Source organism: Sciurus carolinensis, chromosome 8 (genome assembly GCF_902686445.1).
Source record: "Sciurus carolinensis chromosome 8, mSciCar1.2, whole genome shotgun sequence".
In the NCBI taxonomy this organism is placed as follows: Eukaryota; Metazoa; Chordata; class Mammalia; order Rodentia; family Sciuridae; genus Sciurus; species Sciurus carolinensis.
This window is the reverse complement of record NC_062220.1, coordinates 8,934,553-8,957,751: the sequence shown is the minus strand read 5'-3', so window position 1 is coordinate 8,957,751 and position 23,199 is coordinate 8,934,553. Positions and strand designations below refer to the sequence as shown.

Genomic DNA, 23,199 nt, shown 5'->3' with positions numbered 1-23,199 from the left:
TTGTCAAAATTCTAGTCTGCTTCTCTGATTTCCTAGGATCTTGTAAATTTTGTTAGGTCTACTGAAAGATACTCAAAAATATACCACTGTCTTTTTTGATGATTTTTGTATTGTTGCATTTTAATTATACAGAATAGTGGTTTTTATTGTCACATGAATATAACATAATTGGATAAATTTCACTCCCCAGCCACTCTCTTCCTCCCTTCCCATGACCCCCTTCTTCTAACCCACTGGTTTCCCTTCTACTGTCATAACATCTGTTTTAGTCAGCTATTTCACTGCTGTGACTAAAAGCAGATAAGAACAATTGTAGAGGAGGAAGAGTTTATTTGAGGACTCAGAGTTTCAGAGGTCTCAATCCATAGACAGCTGGCTCCATTCCTCAGGGGTCCAGGTGAGGCAGGAACAACATGGCAAAGGATTAGCAGAGGGACGCAGCTCACATGGTGATCAGAGAGAAAGAGAATCCACCCTCCAGATACACATATATACCCAAAGCCACACCCCAACTCCTACCTCCTCGAGCCACACCTACCACCTCAGTTACCACTCAGTTAATCCCTGTCAGGAGGTTAAATCACTGATTGGGTTAAGACTCTCACCACCCAATGATTTCTCCTCTGAGTCTTCTTGCATTGTCTCTCAGGTAAGCTTTTGGGGGACACCTCATACCCAAACCATAACAACATCCCTTTTCAGAAAAGAAAACTTTAATAAAGAAGTCACAATTAGAGTTTTTGTTTTTTTTTTTTACTTTTTAATTACACATGACAGTAAGGTATATTTTGACATATTATACATACATGGAATATAACTTAATATACTTTTTAAACATTTTTTCCATATCTTTATTTAGGTAAAATTGAAGTATAGTAAAATGCACATAGTATGCAATTTGATCAGTTTTGACATGTGTGTAACCAACACAATCAATATAAAAAGCATTTACATTGCCTTTTTAAAAAATTGAAATGATGCAGAATGTTTCCTATATGATTTATTACATTAGAAATCAATCACCTTAAGATGTACAGAACCCGACCCCCACAGGTCAAGTATTTCAAAATTAATTGGCACACTTATAAATATTTCAGAGGTCAAGGAAGAAAGCACAAGAAAAGTAAATAAAAAGTGCTTTGAACTAAGTGATAATAAAAGGTTAAAACATCAGGATCTGTGGGATGAAACAGTGCTCAGATGAACCTTTATAACTTAAAGTACTTGAATCAGAAAGAAGCTACAATATCAAATTATTTTCAAATCATGTAGGAGGAAGGAAAAAATAAGAGTAGGAGCAAAAATGTATGAAATAGAGAAGAAATAATACAGATAAAATTTGATAACAAATAAACAAGCCTAACTAAAGAAAAAGCAAGAACTCAAAAATTAATATCAATGGAAAGGGAACTATCAAGATAACCCCACAGATGCTAAAAATATATTAAAGTAACGTTACAGTTTTATGCCAACATATGTGATAGCTTACATAGCATGATCTGTATTAGAGCAGGATCCGTGTTCTGCTGAGAAGAGAGTGTTTTCAGCCATTGATGGATGATATATTCTATATATGTTGGTTAAGTCTAAATTGTCAATTGTATTTTTAACTTCCATAGTTTTTTATTTAGCTTTTGTTTGGAAGATCTATCCAGTGGTGACAGAGGCATGTTAATGTTACCCAGTATTATTGTGTTGTGGTATGTTTGATATTTGAAATTGAGAAGGGTTTGTTTGGTGTTCCATTGTCTGGGGCATAAGTATTTACAATTATTATGTCTTGTTGATGTATAATTCCCTTAAGCAGTAAAAAATGGGATTCTTTGTCCCTTCTGATTAACTTTGGCTTAAAGTCCACTTTAACTGATATAAGGATAAAAACCCCTGCTTATTTATACAATTCCTGTGAATGATACATTTTTTGCATCCTTTCACCTTCAGTCTGTAGATATCTTTGTCTATGAGGTGAGTCTCTTGGAGACAGCATATTGTTGGGTCTTGTTTTTAAATCCAATCTGCCAGTCTGTGTCTTTTGGTTGATGAATTGAGGACATTAGTGTTCAAGGTTATTATTGAGATTCGATTTGTATTCTCTGTCTTTTGGGTTTATTTCTAGTTTTAATTTAAATTAGTTTCTCCTTTGATTGGCTATTTCTTTAGTTTAGTTCCTCCTTTTTCTGGTTTTCATTTTATTTTCATGGAACATTTTGAGAGAATGTTTTGAGTGCAGGCTTTCTGGTTGCAAATTCTTAACTTTTGTTTATCATGGAAGGTTTTTATTTCATCTTCAAATCTGAAGCTTAATTTTGCTTGATATAGAATTCTTGGTTGGCATATATTTTCTTTCAGGGTTTGGTATACATTATTCCAGGACCTCCTAGCTTTGAGGGTCTGGGTTGAGAAATCAACTGAGATCTGAACTGGTTTCCCCCAACATGTAATCTGGTATTTTTTTGCAACCTTTAAAATTCTATCCTTAATCTGTATGTTAGGCATTTTATCATAACGTGCCTTGGTGTGGGTTTGTTGTAATTTTGTACATTTGGGGTCCTATAAGACTGTTATATTTGATTTTCCATTTCATTCTTTAGGTTTGGGAAATTTTCCTATTATTTCATTGGAAAGATTGTGCATTCTTCGGTTTGTAATCTCTGTGCCTTCATCTCTCCTAATAAATCTTACATTTGGTCTTTTCATGTTATCCCATACTTCTTGGAAGTTTTCTGTTTAAGTTTCTTAGTGTCAACTCTGTTCTTATATATTTTGTCTTCATTTCATAAGATTCTGTCTTCCAAGTGGTCTATCTAGTCTTTTGATGATACTTTCTACTGAACTTTTAATTTGGTTTATTGTTTCCTTCATTTAGAGGATTTCTGCTTGATTATTTTTTCAGAATCTCTGCCTCTTTATTGAAGTGGTCTTTCATTTCCCGTATTTTCTCTCTGATTCCATTTCTTATACTGCTCTTTACTTTGCAGATCAATTTAACTGTCTACATTCTAAACTCTTTCCCTGACATTTTTTCCACTGTGGTGTCAATGGATTCTGTTATTAGAGTATCTTGGTTTGTTTGGGGCAATTTGTTCCCTTGCTTTTTCATGTTGTTTGTGTGTCCACCCATCTAACAGTATGGATCTGAAGCAGAAGAGCTTCTACCCTGTGGGCTTACAGTGTCCCTAAATGTTTCTAGTACCTCACTGTTTAGAGGGAGGCAAATAATAACAACCAACCAATGCAAACAATATAGAGCATTAAACCAAATGGTTCCTACTGTGACATCTACAATGTTAATAATCACAAAAAACAGAAAAGGCATGATCAGTTATTACATACAGTAAAAGCAGCAAGTTTGTGAAAGGGTTTATAATTTCAAATGGTGGAGAGGGAGAGAACAGAAGTGATAAAGGATGTGATGATTATGAGGGAGGTGAAAAGAAGAAGTAAAAACTTAAAGAGTGAAAGAGAGAACAATAGAGTTTGGCTGTTAGCAGAAGAAAAGACAGAATCAAGGGAAACAGGTAGGACAAAAAGTATAGAGAGACTAAAATTTTTTTTAAACTTAAAAATAGAAAGAACACAAAGCAAATTAACATATATTTAGCAAACATCCTAGTTTATAAAAAATGTAGTCTGTGAAAATAACTGACTTCAAAAATGCTAGAAATGAGAAAAAAAGCAAATATGAATATGTAGAAGGGTTCACGTACCATTAAGGTTACAGTTAAAGAAAGAAAAAGATAAATTAAAAAAAAAATCTTGATGAAAAGTTAAGGAATTCTTTCCATTGGCATTCAAAAGATTCTCAGCTTCTCTTCTGGGCAGTTTTCAGTGGAGTCTTCTGGAGAGCAATGCTCCATCCCCTGGATTGCTCTAGTGAGACAGGTGATCCCATAGGCAGAATTCCTGGAGGCAGGGCTTAGACTTAGGTGGGCTCCAGGATGTTCCCTGAGTACTGGTTGGTCTGGAGATTTAAATAGCACACCTCCAGGGCCCACTACTCGCTGATCCCAGCAGGAAGACTGGGTTCCACTCATGAGGTGGGGACTCAATTCTTAGTTGCCTATATAAACTTTGGACCCCACATTTCCTGTTCTTGACTTCAGTCTCTAAACAATCTCTCCTGCCCCTACCCTTCCAAGGTCCTAGCCAGATGCGTGCCTCCCAGCTGGTCCTGCAAGCAGCTGGATTGGAGGGGGAGGGGTAAAACTGAGTGGGTTTCCTCAACCAGTGGTCCCCTGTGTAAACCTCTCTGCACGTTTGACTTTCTCCTGGTCACTAAAGCACACTCTATGTCATGCAGTGTGTGTTTACTGGGTCTGTATTTCAGGTCAAACTGGGGTTTTCCAGGAATAGCCCCTCACCTGTCAGCTCTCATGCTGAGGCTGAAAAATGGTTCCTTCCTTTGTCCCCCTAATGCTGCCTGGAGAGATGGCGACTTCTTTTCCTAAACATGGATATTGTGCAGTGAGTCTTTCAGGTTTGCAGGGCAATGTCCTTGATCTCCAAATCCTCCATACCCAGACAGGCCTCTGGCCTCCCAAAAATGCAGGTTCCTTTAAATCCCTTATCTGTCCACTGTGCTCACAGAGGGACAGCTCTGACTGGAGCTTCTAGCCTGGCCACAGCAGGGACTGTGCCTCTGGGGATTTCTTCCTTATTTTATCATAGCCAAACTCCTGAGTCCCCAATCTGCTTTGAATGTCCACTTTTAAATTCCAGTAAAGTGCCTCTGACACTTTCTTTGTTCACCCACCTTGTTGAGATGCTGCCGTCTGCTTTCTTGGTTTCGCTCCATGGAGCAACCTGGAACGCGACCTCCTCTATCCCACCATCTTGAAAACCTCTAACTTCACATTCTTGTGGTTGTACATGATGTGGGGTTACACTGGTGTTGTACTCATATATGAATGTAGGAAAGTTATGTCTGATCCATTCCACTGGCTTTCCTATTCCTTTCTCTCCTCCTTTCCCTTTATTTTGCTTTGTCTAATCCAATAAACTTCTACTCTTCCCTCCCTGCACCTTGTTATATAATAGCATACACATATCAGAGAGAATATTTGGCCTTTGGTTTTTATGTGATTGACTTATTTCACTTAGCATGATAGTCTCCTGTTCCATCCAATTACCAGCATTTGCCATAATTTCATTCTTTTTATGGCTGAGTAATATTCCATCATGTATATATACCACATTTTCTTAACCTATTCATTTGTTGAAGGGTACCTAGATTGGTTTCATAGCTTAACTATTGTGAATTGAGCTACTATAAACATTGATGTGGCTGTATCACTGTAGTATGCTAATTTAAAATATTTTGTGTATATATCGAGGAGTGCTCTAACTGAGTCAAATGGTGGTTCCATTCCAACTTTTCTGAGGAATATCCATACTGCTTGCCAGAATGGTGGTACCAATTTGCAGTCCCACTAAATGCATGAGAGAACCTTTTCCCTCACGTCCTCACCAACATTTATTTTTACTTGTATTCTAGATAATTACCATTCTGACTGGGGTGAAATGGAATCTCCATGTGCTTTTAATTTGCATTTCTACAATTTCTAGAGCTTTTGAGCATTTTTTCATATATTTTTTGATCACTTGTATTTCTCTTTTGTGAAGTGCCTGTTCAGTTTCTTTGCCCACTTATTGACTGGGTTATTTGTAGGGGATGGATGTTGGAGTTAAGTATTTTCAGTTCTTCGTATAACCTGGAGATGAATGCTCTATCTGAGATGCACATGGCAAAGATTTTCTCCCATTCTGTAGGCCCTCTTTTCACATTACTGATGGTTTCCTTTACTGTGAAAAAGTTTTTAGTTTGATGCCATCCCATTTATTGATTTTTTAAATTTTATTTCTTGCATTTTAGGAGTCTTTTTGAGGAAATCAGTTCCTAAACCAACATGAATGAACATTTGGACCTACTTTTTCTGTAGTGTACACTCACTGTACATGTAAGTGTGCAGGTGTCTGGTCCAATGCCTAGGACCTTGATCCAATTTGAGTTGAAGTTTGTGCCTGGTTAGGGGGGTTCAGTTTCATTCTGCTACATATGGATTTCCAGTTTTCCCAGCACCATTTGTTGATGAGTCTATCTTTTCTCCAATGTATGTTTATGGCGCCTTTGTCTAGTATGAGATAACTGTATTTATGTGGGTTTGTCTCTGTGTCTTCTACTCTGTTCCATGGGTCTTCATGTCTGTTTTGGTGCCAATACCTTGCTGTTTTTTTACTATAGTTCTGCAGTATAATTTAAGGTCTTGTATTTCTTGTTTCATTTTTCTCACTGAGGTTTGCTTTGGTTATTCTTGCCCACTTATTTTTTTTCAAATGAATTTCATGACTGCTTTTTGCATTTCTATGAAGAACATCATTGGAATTTTAATAGGAATTACATTAAATCTCTACAGCCCTTTGATAGTGTGGTCATTTTGACAATATTAATTCTATCTTTCTATAGCCTATCTATGAACATGGGAGATCTTTTTATCTCCTAAGGTCTTTTTCAATTTCTTTCCTTAGTGCTTTGTAACTTTCATTATAGACATCTTTCACCTCTTTTCTTAGATGATTCCTAAGTATTTTTTTTTTGAGGCTATTGTGAATGGGAATGCAATTTCTACTCTCTTTCCATATTAAACTAATTCAGGTATAAATATGGTTTACATATCATATGAGTATTTTATGAAGATAAAAGGGAAGATCCACAAAATTTTATTTGAAATAGTTGACTAACACAAAAAAGAAATATATTTTATAATAATTTATGAAAACTCATATATTATAAAACATTCTAGTTAAATATAATATTTAAAATATTATAAATACTTGATGAAATAAATTATATATTTAATTAAAGAAAATCAATTGATCTAATATATACTATTTAAATTTTTTTTAAAAAATATATGTCATCATGATTTGAAAATCACTATACACTTATTTTGCATTTGGAGAACCAGATCATTACAGGGAAAGCAAAGCCTTGAACATTTTAAAAAATCCTATGAATTCATTTTATTGAATAAATAAAAGTCTCCTGAACAGGAGGGAAACATGATCAGATCGGGGTTTGGGGTAGAGCCAGAGATGGACGGCAGTGTGTTTTGGAGAAGCCAGCAGTCTGGGATCAGACGGCCATGAAGAGACTGAGAGCTACAGAAAAGGTCAAATCGACATGGCCGAGTGGTGGGCTGTAGGGAGCGAGCACAGAACCAAGAGTGGGATGCCTCTTGTTAATTAACTCACACATCTCTGGAGACGGAGAGGTTGACGTTAGGACTCTGAATGACTGCTGACTTGGGGACAGTGATGGAATTCCATCTTGGAGCAGGAACCGTGCACCCTGAGTTTTTAACCTGTGTCAGATACTCAAATGGAGAAGGTCAGAGAGACTTTGAAAGCATTAGTCTTGAGCTTGGATGGAAGCTGTAGATGCAGATGTGATCAGAGACGCCTCACATCGCTGACAGTTGGATAGGGCACGTCTAGGGTCAGCCTACCAGGCAGGCAGACTGAGCCCAGGGTACATTTGAGGAACTTCCACACTTACATACCAGAAAGAAATCAGACTGAGTTGACAGTGCCAGGAAGTAGGAAGAAAACCCTCGACAAGGTACCACTTTGTTAGCCAAAGAAAGAGAAGTCATCAAGAAGAGAGAGAGTGGCCTTCTGAGATCCTTGTCACACCATTCCATTTGCTGGGGTGGATCTGCAGCAACACTGTACTCAGCAGAACTACATGCCTGTTTCTGAAGCTCATCTTCCTATCAGATTGCAGCAATCCTGGGGACAAAACCACCCGTTGTTTGGTGTCTTAATGCCAAGAGGATCGCCTTGCCTCAACAGTTTGTAACAGTAGAAACCATGAGGGTGATGAAGGATTTGCAGGATCTCTTGGGTGTAAGCCACATGCTGGAATCTTCTAGGCTCTTACCTTATAGAAATATTCTTACTGCCTTCCCAGTGACTTCCTGTGCTAGCATGTGATCATTTGCCTTTGTCCAGGTAAATAAATAAGGAACACAGCATTCATTTATACAGATCAAAAAGTTGATAGAGGCCAAATTCTTAGCCTTGTATCCTGCCCTCATCCATTACAGGTAAACAGTACATGTAAGTAACTGAATTTGAAAAAGACAATAAAAATGTGTTATGACACTTATATCATTAAAATTAAGTGATTAAAAAAATTGCCTCCGAGGGACTATGGTCTCCACCACTGGTAAATCAGTGCGGGTGACGGAGAGGTGAGGTCGCCTGCCTCTCGGCCCGCCCACTCGCAGGCACCCCTCTTCTCTCCATCTCTGCACGTATTTTAATTCAATGTGGAGCCTGAGAGGGAAGGGAAACAATTCCTTCCGAGAACCCTGTCTTTTCTCTCCACCCGTGTCCCCCTTGTGAGCTTGCCGATGGTCCCCCTGATCGACCTGCTGAGGGAGCCTACACCCCGTCTTCATGCAGACCCCTGGATCTTTGACTGGTGACCCATCTTTGGAGCTTCCTTCCTACCACTTCGTAGTTGTCTTCCTACCTCCTCCTCAGGTGTCTTCCCTGGCTTATTTTCAGCTCCACCTCTGACACCTGGATGATTTCTAAAGTTGCAGCCCTGGCTTTCTTTGCTTAGCGAGACACAATTTCTTCAGGCAATTTTTCTACCTTCCCAGCATGATGCCTGAATCTCTCTCAATTCCCAGCCCCTCTCCTGACTTCCAGATGTGAATATTAACTGCTGACTGGACATTCATCTTAGATATCCTGAAGGCACTGCAGACTTGAAAGGCCCTCTCTGGACTCATCGAACCCCTCCCACCCCGGCCCCTCTGCATCCCACTCCTTTTAGACCTGCGGCTCCTTCTGGGTCTCCCCCATCCACAGAGGCAAAAACAGCCATCTCGTTACTCAGCCTGGTCTTTAGGAGCCATCCCGGCCGTTGCTCCAGGCAGCTCCCGGTCCGTCGGACAGGACCTGACAGTCCAGCCACCTTTCCTGTAAAGTGTCTCACCCATCTCATGTCACCTCCTTCAGCCTCACTGGCAATTCCAGATAAGACAGTGGGGAGAGCCATGTTCTATTTAACCAGCAGTCGGGAGGTCTCTGTGCGGGGCAGCTGAAGCAGGGACCTGGAGGCAGGGAAGGTGACTGGCACTAGGCATCCGTCACTCCAGGATGAAGATGCAGAAGTGTCTGTGCACCTGCTCAGTCACCTGACTGATATAGAAGGACCAGAATGTCCTGAGGCTGAGGCAGATCATGTGGTGAAGGACGTACTGTTGTTGTTCCAGAATTTAAAGACTCCCTTCACCACAGTCTCCCAGGTGTCCCATGGATTGTGCTCAGATGAGTCACGTGGAGAGTTTTCATATGTGAATTTTATCTCAGCGAGTCCTAAAGCTACTTCGGGATCCCCGCTCCCATGAAGTTACTACACTACAAGAAGAGAAATGTATACTCAGAACACACACATGTCCGCAGGTAGACACACGGAACAGATCCAGATAATTACAGCTTGTGACAAATTCTACAGCAACCAATAAGTCGTTGAAGAAATAGAATGAGAGAATTTGTGGAATGATTTTAAATAGAGTGCTCTGGGAAGGTCCTTCTTGGAAAGTAATAGTTGAGCTGACCTGACTCACGAGAATGTCAGCCATATAAGAAGTACCAGGAGTCTCCCAGGCAGGAAGGGCTTGGCTCTCCTGAGGCTCAGAAAGAGACCAGTGTGACTAAAACAGTGATCAAGGGTGGACCTCCTAGGAACTGAGTTAGGAAACTGGCAAAGTAGCATGTGAAATAAGGCAGAACCATTTCTAGATGTGATAAGCATTTAAATTATATATCCAGGGAAAATCAAGCTTGGGTACAACTTCCTTTTAAGTATTTGCTTTAATAGTAGTTTTTTAATTTTTGTACCTACAGGAGGGGTGAGCTGTATGGTTGCAGGTATCCTAATGATTTCTATGGTTTAGGATCTCTCTGTGTATATATCTGGCTAAGACTGATATGAATTAAGATTGAATGGGAGTCAGAAACAAGAATATTTGTCTTTGAAAGCCATAAAATTCAGCTTGGTTTAATAAATTTGATTATTCATATCAAGTGTCGCATGCCCCTGAGAGATCTGGTAAAATAAAGATGGAGACATGTTCTTCAGTGACCTGGAAATCATCACAACCCAAGGAAGAACAATTCCACTGACATTCCATGAGTAGTCAATGCAGTTACGATGGAATCAACTTAATCCAAACTAGGGTTCATGGTTGACAGAATTTTTAGCAGACACTACCATTTGAACATAAATTTTTTAACAGCAATTTGGTTTTGTTTTGGTTTTGCTAACTTAAAACTTACAAAAAGTTACAGTACGAGTATAAAGTACAGCCTTCACCCAGATAATTCTGTTCAAGTTTTCCCAATTCTCCAACAGCATCCTTTATAATCCTTTATAGAAGAAAATCCACCCTGGGACCTACATCACACACTATTGTCTTGCCTCTGCCAATCACAACTGTGCCTCTACAACTTCTGCCAATCACAACTGTGCCTCTACAACTTCTGCCAATCACAACTGTGCCTCTTCAGCCTCTGCCAATTAGAATCAGTTCCTCAGTTGCTTCTTGACTTCACAACTTATTCCTAAAGGCTTCAAGTCCGTTATCAGTAGAGGTCCCCTCAGTGTGCTTTTGTCTGGTGTTTCTTCATGGCTGGACCCAGTCCTTGTACTTTGGGTAGGAGTATCACAAGGTCACATCTTATTTTTCTCATTGCGTCTTATCTGGAGGTGCACAGTGTCAATTGGTCCAGTTCCCCAGGGTGACAACTTTGATCACTTGATTGAGAAGCTGCCAGCCAGATTTCTTTACTATAGTGACTTTTTTGAAATTAAAAAAAAATATTTTTAATAAGATTCTTTGAGAATAAGTTCTTCCTTCAACCTCCACCCATTCAATTGAGCATCAATTCCTAAATCGATGATTAATATGATGGGTGAAATGGTGACTTTTTAATTCCAGCATTTCTGTGATCTGTCTTAGTTAACATATGATACAGGAGTGACTTGTAGGCAGACTCACGGGTCCTCTCTTACTCACTGGGAGATGGCCTGCAGCTTTGTTTTCTTCCTTCCTTCTTCTTTCTATTCCATTCTTTCTATTCTTTTTCTATTTCTTTCTATTCTATTCTTTCTTCCTTCCATTTTTCTATTGATAATCAAAGTATATTTTTGACACTCAACATCATTTGTTGTACTTAAATTGTCCTGAATTTGGGCAGCAGAACCAGTTCCGGGTGCCTCAGTGTCCTTCCCCGGCATTCCTTTGCTTTATGATACAATAAAGTATTCCAGACTCCTCGTACTTACCCTGACCCAGTCGTGAAGTTGGTCTGATTTAGGTACCAAAATACCTGGTAACCACTTAAAGGAGGAGCAGTTGGTCTTGGCTCTTGCATCAGAGGTCTCAGTACCTCGACGGCTGACTCCATTGCTCTGGGCCCAGCCCGAGGCAGCCCACCATGGGGGAAGGTGGCAGAGAAGCCGCTCCCTCAGAGCAGCCAGGAAGCAGAGCGACAGAGGGAGGAAGGGGCCACCCCCACCACCCACTGCTCCAACCACGCCACACCTGCCTGTAGTTACCACCCAGGCCATTGAGACGAGGATGGACTGATTAGGTTATGGATCTCATAATCCCATTACTTTACCTCAGAACATTCTGCGTTAGCACAGGAGTTTGGAGGAACACCCCATATCCAAACCCTCACGTAGTCTTTTCTTGAAAGAGTCCTGGTTGTCGTTAGCCATGGAGACAGTCTCTGCCACAGGAGCGCTTGTCACTTCTTAGGTGAGCCCGTTCCCCGACCGTCCCCCATCCCGGTAGCTGTGTAGTAGCCCCATGAACCACCTGCGTTGGTTTCTGTCTACACACACAGAAAGCCCCAGGTTCCCACAGACGGAGGAACCGCCACCCAAGTCCTCAGAGCTCATTCAGTCTGTCCTACATCCCACCTTCCCTGACCTCGAGGCTGGCTCCTCTGCTCAATGTATTTATATACCCAGCCAAACTGGGTGGGGATCCTGGGCAGGGCAGCCCCTTGCTTTGGCCTCGGCCACTGCTGGGCTCACTCTCTACTTGCTTGGACACCAGCCCCCAGGGGGCTCCTTTCCTGCCCTGATGAATGGGATTTCGATGGTGTTATTCAGGGAGGTTGGGTAAACAGTAGACATGAGTGCACACTTGGTACAGTCTTCAAAGACAAGGTTGAAAGAAAAATACTACATTTGTTGTAAACATTCTTAGGGCATTCCACCAACCTTTGACTGACCCCTGAAACTTTCCAGCATTAAAATAAATGCAAATGGAGAAGCCTCACATGCACAAGGCTTTAGACTAGGGCAGTTCCCAACCCTGTGCAGGCTGCGTGTGTCCTGTTCCATCGGATTCACATTATACTTTACAACAGTTTAGATTGGCATTCTAATGTCTAAACAAATGTCAGCATGTTTTTCCATGGTGTATTTCTGGATTAAAATTTTAAAACCTCAAAAATGCATGGATTTCCTTTGTCAGCAAGAAGAACAATATACTGAGTGGACTTCAAATCAGATATGAAGTTTTTATCTGCTAAGTCTTGAAACAGAAATCTCAAACATGACAGTAAAGTAACATAATTACAGTGTTCCTGCAAGAGGGAAGTTTCCCTGGTAGTGAGATGCAATTGAGACTGACAAGGTTACAATTCTTTTCACTGTGGTGGTTGTAACACATTGTCAACTAGCAATAATCCATATATAAATATTGTATTTTATTCTGAATTCATAGGTATAAACTTAAAGTTCTAAACCAAAATGTAGAAAACTTTTACCTCTTTGATCTATATTATCTTTCTACTAAGTTGACAATTTTAGTTAAATTTTACTTCATTTCCATTTTATATCTCTTCATTTCTGACCCTCGAAATCCCAGCTGCAAATCTGTGGCTCCAAACAGTCCCACTATTAATCTACTGGGCAGGTTAAATCCTAAGCTTTGGAGAAGCGGCTATAAGAACCACGGATAATAACATGGTAGTATTTTTACTGAAATTATATTTGTCCATAAAGAAAACAAAACAGAATATAAATCACAGGTTCTCCTCTATTTCAAAAGGAGTTAGATCCCCAGAAATTTTAGCACCAAAGAAAGAAGTTTTTAATTCATGGTTACTGTGAAGAAATTGCCTACATCTATCAGCCAATTTGTTTTGCAGTTCTGAGTAGAACTAATAATTTTTTATTAATATTTGAGTTTTAATTCTTAAAGACTATTTGAGAAATTGAGGGTAGATTTGTTCATTATCATCTACATTAGTTATCTCCTGGTACATATTGAATTGCCTCAAAACTTAGCAGCTCAACCCTGAAAACATTTATTCACTGCTACTTTATTGGCGGAAGCCAGTGAGGCAGGAACAGCTTAGCTGGGCAATTCTGGCTTCCGGTTACTAGTGAGGCTGCCATTCCGTGTCTCCAGGGACCACAACCTAAGGGTCAACCAGGATGGAAGCTCTGCTTCATCTGCCACATGGTTGATGGTGGCCATGTAGATCCTCATAGTTCATAGAAGTTCTGATGATTTTAAGAGTATTCTCAACAGACCAGAAATCCAAGAGGGAGGGAGCTTAACATTATGAGATTATGAACAAGGAGCAAATTTGAATAATATTCATAAGAGTCCCATTCAGTTTTAATGGAACTTTATTAGCAGTACCACTACCAGCTTGTACTAAAAGGGACAGAGAAAGAAAGCAGAATATAAATACTACATTTTCCTTCTAACCCCTTTTGAAACAGAGAAGGTATTATTAATGTTCTGTTTAGCTTCCCTCCACATGAGTCCCTCTTCCTCAGACTGCTCGAGGGTTTCCTAGCCTAGGAACTGGCTCCCTTTTAGTCAGTGATCCCAAGACTAAAGTGAAACCTCTAATGCCTTTTATTACTTGGCCATGGAAGCCACCTAACCCTGTGACTTTGCAAAGGCCTGTTACACATGTCAGTACTAATTCATTGTGGGAAGGGACAGTGCAAGACCCTAAGTAGTAGGAGGTGTTTAAAGTACCAGAGTCACAATGTGAAGATTATGGCCATATGGAGGTTGTTTGCCAGGTTTCACCCTCTGGCTCACAAAGATTCATGTCTCCAGGGTGTGAAGGGCATTCACTTCCTTCAAAAGCCTTCTAAAATTACATTTTATTAGGGTATCTGCTTAAAATCCAAATCAAGTCAAACCAAAATGAAGCTCCTAGGGAGTTCTAAAAGAATACAAATCTGTTTGGGTTCAGGTACTTGAGTAAGCTACTCAAGTCTAGTTTTCCTCAATCTAAAGACATGTGCACAAGTTTTATGCACACACACACACACACACACACACACACACACACACACAATGTACACTAGTAAGAAATACATAAAGAAACCAATATGTATTCTTTGATTCAAAAGGAGAAAATAAAATGTCCTGGTTCATATTGGTCCTGAAATCTAGTCAAGCATTTACTGGTTTACTAGTTATTTTACTAGTTTACTAGTTAGTTATTTAGTTAGTTTACTAGTTTATTAGTTACTGGTTTACTGGTTATTCCTTGATTAGGACTCAATCCTCCAATTGCTTTGAAATGATTTTCCATGACTCCTAGCTCTGCTTTTCATGTCCTTAGTTCTGCTACTCTGAGCTTTCCTTCTTTCTCCTTTTTCTTTTTTGTTTTTTAAATAAAAAGCAATCTTGTTTGTAGCTATGGTTTCCTGCACATAGAAATTTGAAGCTCTCAAAGTCATTTCATTTGGTACCATCTCTGTCCCATTCAGTACAAGTGGTGGTTATACTACCAATAGAGTTCCCTTAAAAATGAATGGGATTCTTATGAATGTTATTCTAATTTGCTGCATTAAATAAAAGGCATATCTATAATCTCATGAACTCCCTCCCTCCTTGGGCTTCTGTTCTACTGAGGTTTATTATTATTAGATCTTCCATTATTTAAAGTGTAGATGTATTGGGCACACCAATAAGCTTCTTAGAGAATTCTTTTGTTTAATGTACTGCTTTCTGATATATCACCTAAAGTCTTTCTGAGGTCTCAACATGGATTTTAGTGTCATATCTTCCTACCACTGTTAGATAATATTTTCCTGGTATTTGATCATTGCCTGGGAATAATTTCTTAATTCTTGCATTGTTCACTTTCTGGACAGACTGGTGAGGAAACATGTTATATTTAAATCCGTCAAGTCTTGACTTCCTTATATTTAGCATTTCTTCCCTAGCTTCTTTCTCTCCTTTTTCCTTTTACTTAAAACACAACAAAGGTATCAGATAGTACCTTTAATAGTCTGCCTGGAAATATCCTCAAATTGAATATATAATTTAGTAAATACATCTTTTCTCTTTCCATATTAGCAATGTTGCTAAAGTTCTCCCCACAACATAGCACAGGTCAAATTTTCTCCCATTTGCAATAACAATTTTCTCACCTTCCTTAAGCCACTACTGAAAATCTCCTCAAGAATGGTTAGAATTCTGCCCAACAGTTCTTTTAAAATCCATCAACTAACTTGCACATCTCAGTTCCTACATTGAATCGATGCCACACGTTTAGGATTTTGTTACAATTTTCTTCCAGTACCAAACTACAGATTCGTTCTCTTTTTTCCACAGAAAATTACCCCTCCCCAAATAAACCTACAACCTTTGCAGTCTTTTCTTACTTCTCGTGGACCTCTCCACAGGGCTGCTCAATGGCATAGTGTTGATTTTCCAGAGGAAGCAATCATGGAGACCAAGTTGGAAACCAGCCTTGGAAGTCACACCTTGCTACCACATGCAATTTTCTATTGTCCTCAGGGAATATCCCCAAGTCAAGGTGGAAGGGGTCTACAAAATGGTGCAAATACCAGCTGGGCAAGAATTAATGGGATCCATGTTGGAAACTTAAATAATAATTCAAGAAGAGAGAAAAAAATCTATATTTTAATAGATTTGTGATATTTTGTCCCATGATTATCTTCTCTTAGAATATTTCTTATGTAGGAAAACAAAAGGACTTGACAATTTCAAACTTCAAAATTATCAAGACCAAACAGAACATTGTTCTGAGTGACTGAGGAAGCCTTGTTTTGTGAACTTAATTATGCCCAATTTCTAGTGATCAGTGTTTGTGCAGCTGCTTTGCTGAAGAAGCTCTGTTCTCCCAAACAGATCTGCTTATTTTGGAATCTTACAAAGTTAGTAGGGATATTCAGAGACTCCCAAGTAATCACAAGAGCAGAAATAAATGATGGTCTTGTTCTGAGAGGTCGGTGAGGTTGCAGCTGGGTGTTTTCTCTCTACTAAGCTTAGACATTAAGCCCCATTCAACTTTGTCCTGATTAAACAATTGAAAATCATATGTGTGCATACAACTATTCCAAAGGGACCACTTACCTACAATCAGCATTTTCCTAGAGGGACTAAGTCAATGCAAATAAAAAAAAAATGTGACTCAGAAGAAAATACCCACACACATGGGCATACACACAAACCACATATTGATATTGAAATGGAGCCTCTGATTTTTTAAAGTCAAGAAGTTAATTTAAATAGAATCCTACTCTTACGTAGTACTGAATTGAAGGAAAATAATGTACATCTTTATGATTAATCCTTAAAAGAGATTCAAATAATAGGAATCAGACTTTAAATATGATACTTTTTAAAGAAGTGAGGAAAGAGGTTCTATTATACTATACTATTAGTCCTAGTTAAAGAAAACAGGATATTTTCAAAAATTACTTCTTGGCCAATTTTTGGTTTTGTTGACAATTTACTTTTATTTATCCAATGGGATATATTGCTTCTAACCCATTCTATACAAATGGGTTTTTCCTACAGATATAATATTGGATCTAGTGAATTTGTAAATAACCTCAGATTCATAAGCAGACTAATTAGTGCATTTTCAATTTGCCCAGACTGCAAATTTGATACAGGGAACAAGATGAAAAGGGGAAACCTTCTGAGGACACTGAACGTAATCTAGCAATGTCACTCCTTTTGGCCCACAAATTCTCTACGTGTAATAAAATTACACCTTTTTTCTATTGAAGAAGCATAATAGTAATTGCTTGGCAGTATTACTGTAAAGTTATTTATCAATAAAACTTACTGTCTGATTTTAAACTTGGTATATCTATCTATATCTTTCTATCTATATATATATATATAGATAGATAGATATATATATCTATCTATATATATATATAAACATGTAGAGAGATAAATATTTATCCTGCTCTCTTGTAACATCAGCAGTATTTACTGGGGGTTTCTTCTTTTAGTCTCAGTGTTCACTTTCTCTTAATTTCACGTCTGTTACCATTTATAAAAGCTATACTGCAGTAGTTAGTTCCTATAAGATGACTATTTAAAACAGGAAGCTGGCCTTGTAATCAGAATTTGTGTCTTTATAATGTTCGTTTCCATTATATAAATGGGAAAATCATTTGTGATGCAAATCTCTCTTTGCACCAAGTTACACATTGACTCAGATAAGAAATCTACTCTAATGGATAATAGAAAGTTCAGCTTCCTGACATCTGAATGAAAGGCCCAAGCCCGTTAAGAAAATGGGAATAAATGCTGAAGGCAGAAGAGAAAGGAGGTGGATAGTTGAGAAAACCTGCAGTTTGATGTCTTCCTCTCTGAGTTCAGACTCAGGTGAGGACATGTAACAGTGACCTTGAGACATCAGAGGGACAGAGAAATTGGCAGAGTAAAAGACATCACAAGAGAACATTGACTTATTTCACTTAGCATGATATTCTCCAATCCCATCCATTTACCTGCAAATGCCATAATATGATTCTTCTTTATGGTTGAGTAGTATTCCATTGTGCATATATACCAGAGTCTCTTTATCCATTCTTCTGTTGAGGGGCATCTAGGTTGGTTCCACAATCTAGCTATTGTGAACTGAGCTGCTATAAACATTGATGTGGCTGTGTCACTATAGTTTGCTGATTTCAGGTCCTTTGGGTATAAACCGAGGAGTGGGATAACTGGGTCAAAAGGTGGGTCCATCCCAAGTTTTCTGAGGATTCTCCACACTGCTTTCCAGAGTGGCTGCACCAATTTGCAACTCCACCAGCAATGTTAAAAGTGTGCTTTTCCCCACATCCATGCCAACATCTATTTTTGTTTGTGCCCCAAAAAACCAAAGGCCGAATGTTTTCCCTGACAAGTGGAGAATGATATATAATGGGGGTGGGGAGGGGGAATGAGAGAATAATGGGGGAACTTTAGATAATGTAGAAGGAAATGAGAGGGAGGGGGGTATGAAAAATGGTGGAAAGAGACAGACATCATGACCCTATGTACATGTATGAGTATACAAATAGTATGAATCTACATCGTGCACAACCATAGAAACAAAATGATGTATCCCATTTGTGTATGATGAATCAAAATGCAGTCTGTAAAAAATTAAAAGCTAAATAAAAAAAAGAAAGAAAAAAAAAAGAGAGAGAGAACATTGGAATAACAGTCAATCCAGAGTCTGACATGCACCGGGCAATTCATTATGGTCAATCCCAGCTTCTTCCCCTGAACTCACCTCACACTCTCCAAGGAGCTCACTCTCCTGCAACGGACACCACGTCAGCAACATTCCAAGAAGCACAGCATCGGGTTGTGACGACTGTGGCCAGGTGGCACACCCACGAGGATTTGAATAACTCATGCCAGACATTGATGTTAATATTTCCTTTCTTTCTGTTCCACAGGTTTTCTGAACCAGATGAATAACTCAAGTCACTCTGTTCTTCAGCCTTCATTCCAAGGATGCATGCAGCTCATCCAAGTGGACGATCAACTTGTAAATCTATACGAAGTGGCACAGAGGAAGCCAGGAAGCTTTGCAAATGTCAGCATCGACATGTGCGCCATCATAGACAGGTAAAATCTGTTCTTCTGCCTCAAGTTGTCCAAACTTTACCGATGCACTTTTTTGGTTGTGTGATAAGTGAGAGGCCCAGAAGAAAAAGACAAAAAGAAAAAAAAAAAAAAATGGGCAAGCTGGGAGCTGTCTCTTGCACTGCCTATTAAGTGTATTTATGATGCTCGTGTATCTGTGGCATTGATATGAGGATTCTATGTACGTGTATACATACATATGTCTGATAATGTCACTGCATCAGTCTACTTCAGAGAATGTGAGCTTTGTGCAAATATTTTGTAAGCAGCAGCGAGGTGATGGTGGAGCTCCGACAGTTTGTACTTTTGTTTTCTACACCACAAGCAGAATTGTCCCTTCTCTCCTTGTCTCAGTCCTGACTTGGCCTCAGCATATCATCCCCTTCAAAGACCCTGCAAAGAAAAAAATTACAAGATGTTTTGGGTAAATAGGGATTTATTAAAGCTAAATATTTCAAATAATTGATCCTATTTACAAAATGCAATATTACAATATCTAGTCTGTATTCATTTTTGCAAATCTGGGAAGACGCTTTTTATAAAACCCTTAATTGAATTCTCACAAAGTAGAAGAAACAGCTTACATATGAGCTCTTCTTGCATCCCTACCTTAACATGCTTCTGAAAATGCTGTTCATTACAACATTATTCTATTTAGAGATGTTTTTTTCCAACAAATTACTACATCTAACTATGAGTTAAAGTTAACCTATTGAGTTAAGATGGTTTTTAAGCTATTTTCAAATTTTTTAAGAAAGGTCTATCTTGTGAAATATAAATCCATTAATTTTATATTATAGAAAATAAAATGTCATTAAAATCTTTTTTAAATTTTGAAGGAAGATATGATTCTAACCTCAGCTTCCCCCACCCTCTGAACAGACCTGGGCTCTAACAAACATTTAAGTTGAGATCCTGGGGGGCTGTCATTCAAAGATATAATGAATCTCATAAATATACAAAACAATCCATTATGAAGTAAGTTTTCCTCCATGTAATTGTAATATAACTGTGTTCATGTGAATGATAAATAAAAGTTTATTATGGGCACAGATTTTAACTTTTTAAAGCCTAATATATTTATAACAGGACAAAGACATAACATGCTATTTATTTCTATTACATGTAGGAAAGTATTGATATCCCATCTGACACAGTTTAAGTAGAAATATGAACTGTTTTAACATACTCCTAATTTTTGAGCCATTATGTGTTTCTTAGCTATTATTTCTGCCTGAAGCAAGTGGTAGCAATAATCAGAAAAGCTGAAAGATGAATTTTTTTCTGATATTAGATATTTATCTACATGTTTTGATAATTATTTTCCATATAAGAAAATTTTATTTCTTCTTAATAGTTATACAGTGCATGAAGGCATTTTAGTGTGTAGTCTCTTTTCCATGTCGGTGACTTTAATGACATCATCATTTCTGTGGATGGTCCTGAGGTCCCCTAGTTCAGCTTCACTTGCAGGCTAGATTTTATGTTGCTGTTTCAGTCTAAATGTCGCATTCCTGGCCATCATGTTTAAATCGTTGCCAGAGAGGTGCAGGTGATGTTGAGATTTTAATGTTTGACTCTCATGGAGAAAACAGGACCTAAATTGCTGCCCACCAAAGGAATGAGACTTTGGTAAGTGACAAGAATAGAGGAGGGCACTCCTGGCCAAGAAACCAATGTGGAGAGCAGGTGGGAAAGAGAATGCAAATTTTAATTTTTGGCAGATACAGGAATAGACCTTTTTTGTTCCCCAAAATGGGTCAGCCCCAATGTCCATGTTGTTGCCAAGTTTCCTGCAAAGGCAGGAACAGGAGGTCTTCTTTCTATCCTTTAGGATGAAACCTAGGAGATTAGCTGGGGGAAGTGATCACCATGTCACAAACTTCCTAGGCCCATGAAGGACATCATTTTTCTGCTTGTCCTGTGTTTTAAGGGCAGTAACTTACACACCTCAAATACCAATCAGTGAAATAGACTCCTTCCATCTCCTAAAATGTTCTCAGTTCAAAATCTTACGCCTGAAGTGGTGTGCTTCTTGTTTGTGTGACACAGGGGTTTGTTCACTTTATTCAGATCCATTGCTGAGCCTGTTGATTATGTCCCCCTTAAGATGCATCTCACCAGTGAGTCCTGTGGGCTTTCGCCTTGTCCTGCAGCAGTGACCCTCAAGAGGGTATCTCCTCACTGGCAGAAGCTCCCAGCTGCCCAGTGTCCCCTGTTTCATTTTCTTTTTTCAATATATTTTTGGTTGTCAATGGACCTTTATTTTATTTATTTATATGCCATGTGAGGATCGAGCCCCGGGCCTCACACATGCAAGGCTAGGACTCTTCCACTGAGCCCCAGCCCAGCCCCCACTGCTTCGTTTTCCAATTACACACACAGGCGCTGAGGAAGCCTGCTTTGACTCTTGGTGCCTTTTCTTCTTTCAAACTGCACCTTGATTGATTCAAGAGTTATTCTGGAGGGGAAAATATGATAAACGAGAACGTGGGGTAAAAAGAAATCAAAGCTCTGCCACACAGTCCTGGTTTTGACCGAAACGCTTGGTGATAACAGGAGCAGCTGCATCAGCTTGATGAGCAGAACTTAGGGAAGGGCCAGCCGGTGCTGCAGGGTGAGTCTGCCGGTCGGACCTGCCAGTCGTACTGCAATACCCCATGATTGTTACTGTGTTTTTTCTTTCTTTCTTTGTGTGTGCATTTGCAAGTGGCTCATTTTGCCGACTTGCTTCCTTACTGAATCAAGGAAAGAGCAAGTTCACCAAGCTACTGAACTGTGCATTCTTCAGTCTTACTTTCTGACTGCATACTAGATGGTGGGCACTGTTCTAGGCACTTGAGACAAATCCTTGAACCATACAGAGATTCATGTACACTTGAAGCTCACACACTGGGAGAAGGGGAGGAAGGGCAATGGTGAGCTACAGATATAATTTTAAAAATGAATATAATGAGTTAGAAGGACTAAGTGTTATGGAAAAAAAAAAAAAAAAAAAAAAGAAAAGTAGAGCAAAATAAGAACTGGCGTGCCTGGAGATCAAGGCACTTGGCTCCAGCTTAAGGACAGTGGTCAGCAAACCTCACTAAGAAGATAATATTAGTGCATAAGCCCTACAAAGTTAACAGTTTGTCAATTGGTGGAAAAAACATTCGAGGCACAGAGAATCGTCAGCTCAAAGATGCTGCCTGTCATGACCAAGGATCTGCGAAGAAACCAGGTGGTAAGCTTGGAAGGACAGGAAGAGGAGCAGCAGGCAAGGAGACCCAACAGTCCTAGAGAGCCACATCCTGAGGACCTGCAGCTCACTGCAAGGATCTGACTTTTATTCCGAGGAGCCAGGGAGCCATTGTGGGCTCCCAAACACCATGCAGTTTGCACTTTGAAAGCAGGAGTCTGGCTGTGGGAGCAAGAAAGGCAGAAGCAGGGTATCCTCACAATGCAGAGAGAGGCGCTGGCAGCCTCGACCCGGAGGCTGGCACCAGAGGGAGAGAAAGGGGGTCAGGTCTGAGTGGAGAGAGAGGGGACAGCCAGTAGGAGTACACGTGCATTAGATAGAGGATGTGGGAGAATTTCTAGAGAGGAAATGGGAACACATCCAGATTCTTTGGTAAGGGCAACATAAGGAAGGAGTTTCTACTTCCTCCCAGGGGGGGAGGGTGTACTGAAGACTTGTGAAAGGCCATGAGAGAAAGAATCAGAAATTCAGTGTTGTATGTGTGTAGATTCACCCATGGGAACCTAAGCAGGCATGTGGAGAGGCCATCCGACGTCACTAGGGAACAAGGCTGTGTCTTCAGATTGCACACTGAGCCTCATGACGGACGGATCATCCTGGGACTCCGGGCCTTGGGTTTCTTTTTCTCCATCTCCTGGGCACTCCTCCTGGGCAGAGGAGGAGGTGCATGGTGGGCAGGAGCCTCTCCTGGCAGCTAGGGCTCTGGCTTTCTCCTCTCTGGGATCTGTTCTCTCAGGAAGGAGGATTTTCGACAGACCCTCAGGGGCTGAAACGCTGCTTGAAAACAGATGAGCGATCCGGAAGATGAGCGTCTGTTCCCTTTCGCACCCGTCATCCTCTGTCCACTCCTGGGCCCAGGCGCCGGGACTCTTAGGGCAGCCGTCTTTAGGTATCTGGCCCAACGCTATTCCCAGCTGTCTCCTCACTCGCCTGAGGCTGAAAATCTGAGCCTCAGCAACACTGCCAGAGCCACAGCGGGTC

The 23,199-nt window shown here is 39.8% G+C and overlaps 1 protein-coding gene across 2 annotated transcripts in view; it reads left to right on the top strand.

The window, feature by feature from the left end:
* Nucleotides 1-23,199, top strand: part of Cntnap2 (contactin associated protein 2) — a 1,961,892-nt gene that overhangs the window by 1,082,287 nt on the left and 856,406 nt on the right. For both annotated transcript variants that reach the window (XM_047561468.1, XM_047561470.1), the window contains exon 10: nt 18,791-18,962. In XM_047561468.1, coding sequence (XP_047417424.1) covers nt 18,791-18,962 — 172 coding nt within the window. The remainder of the gene's footprint in view (nt 1-18,790; nt 18,963-23,199) is intronic.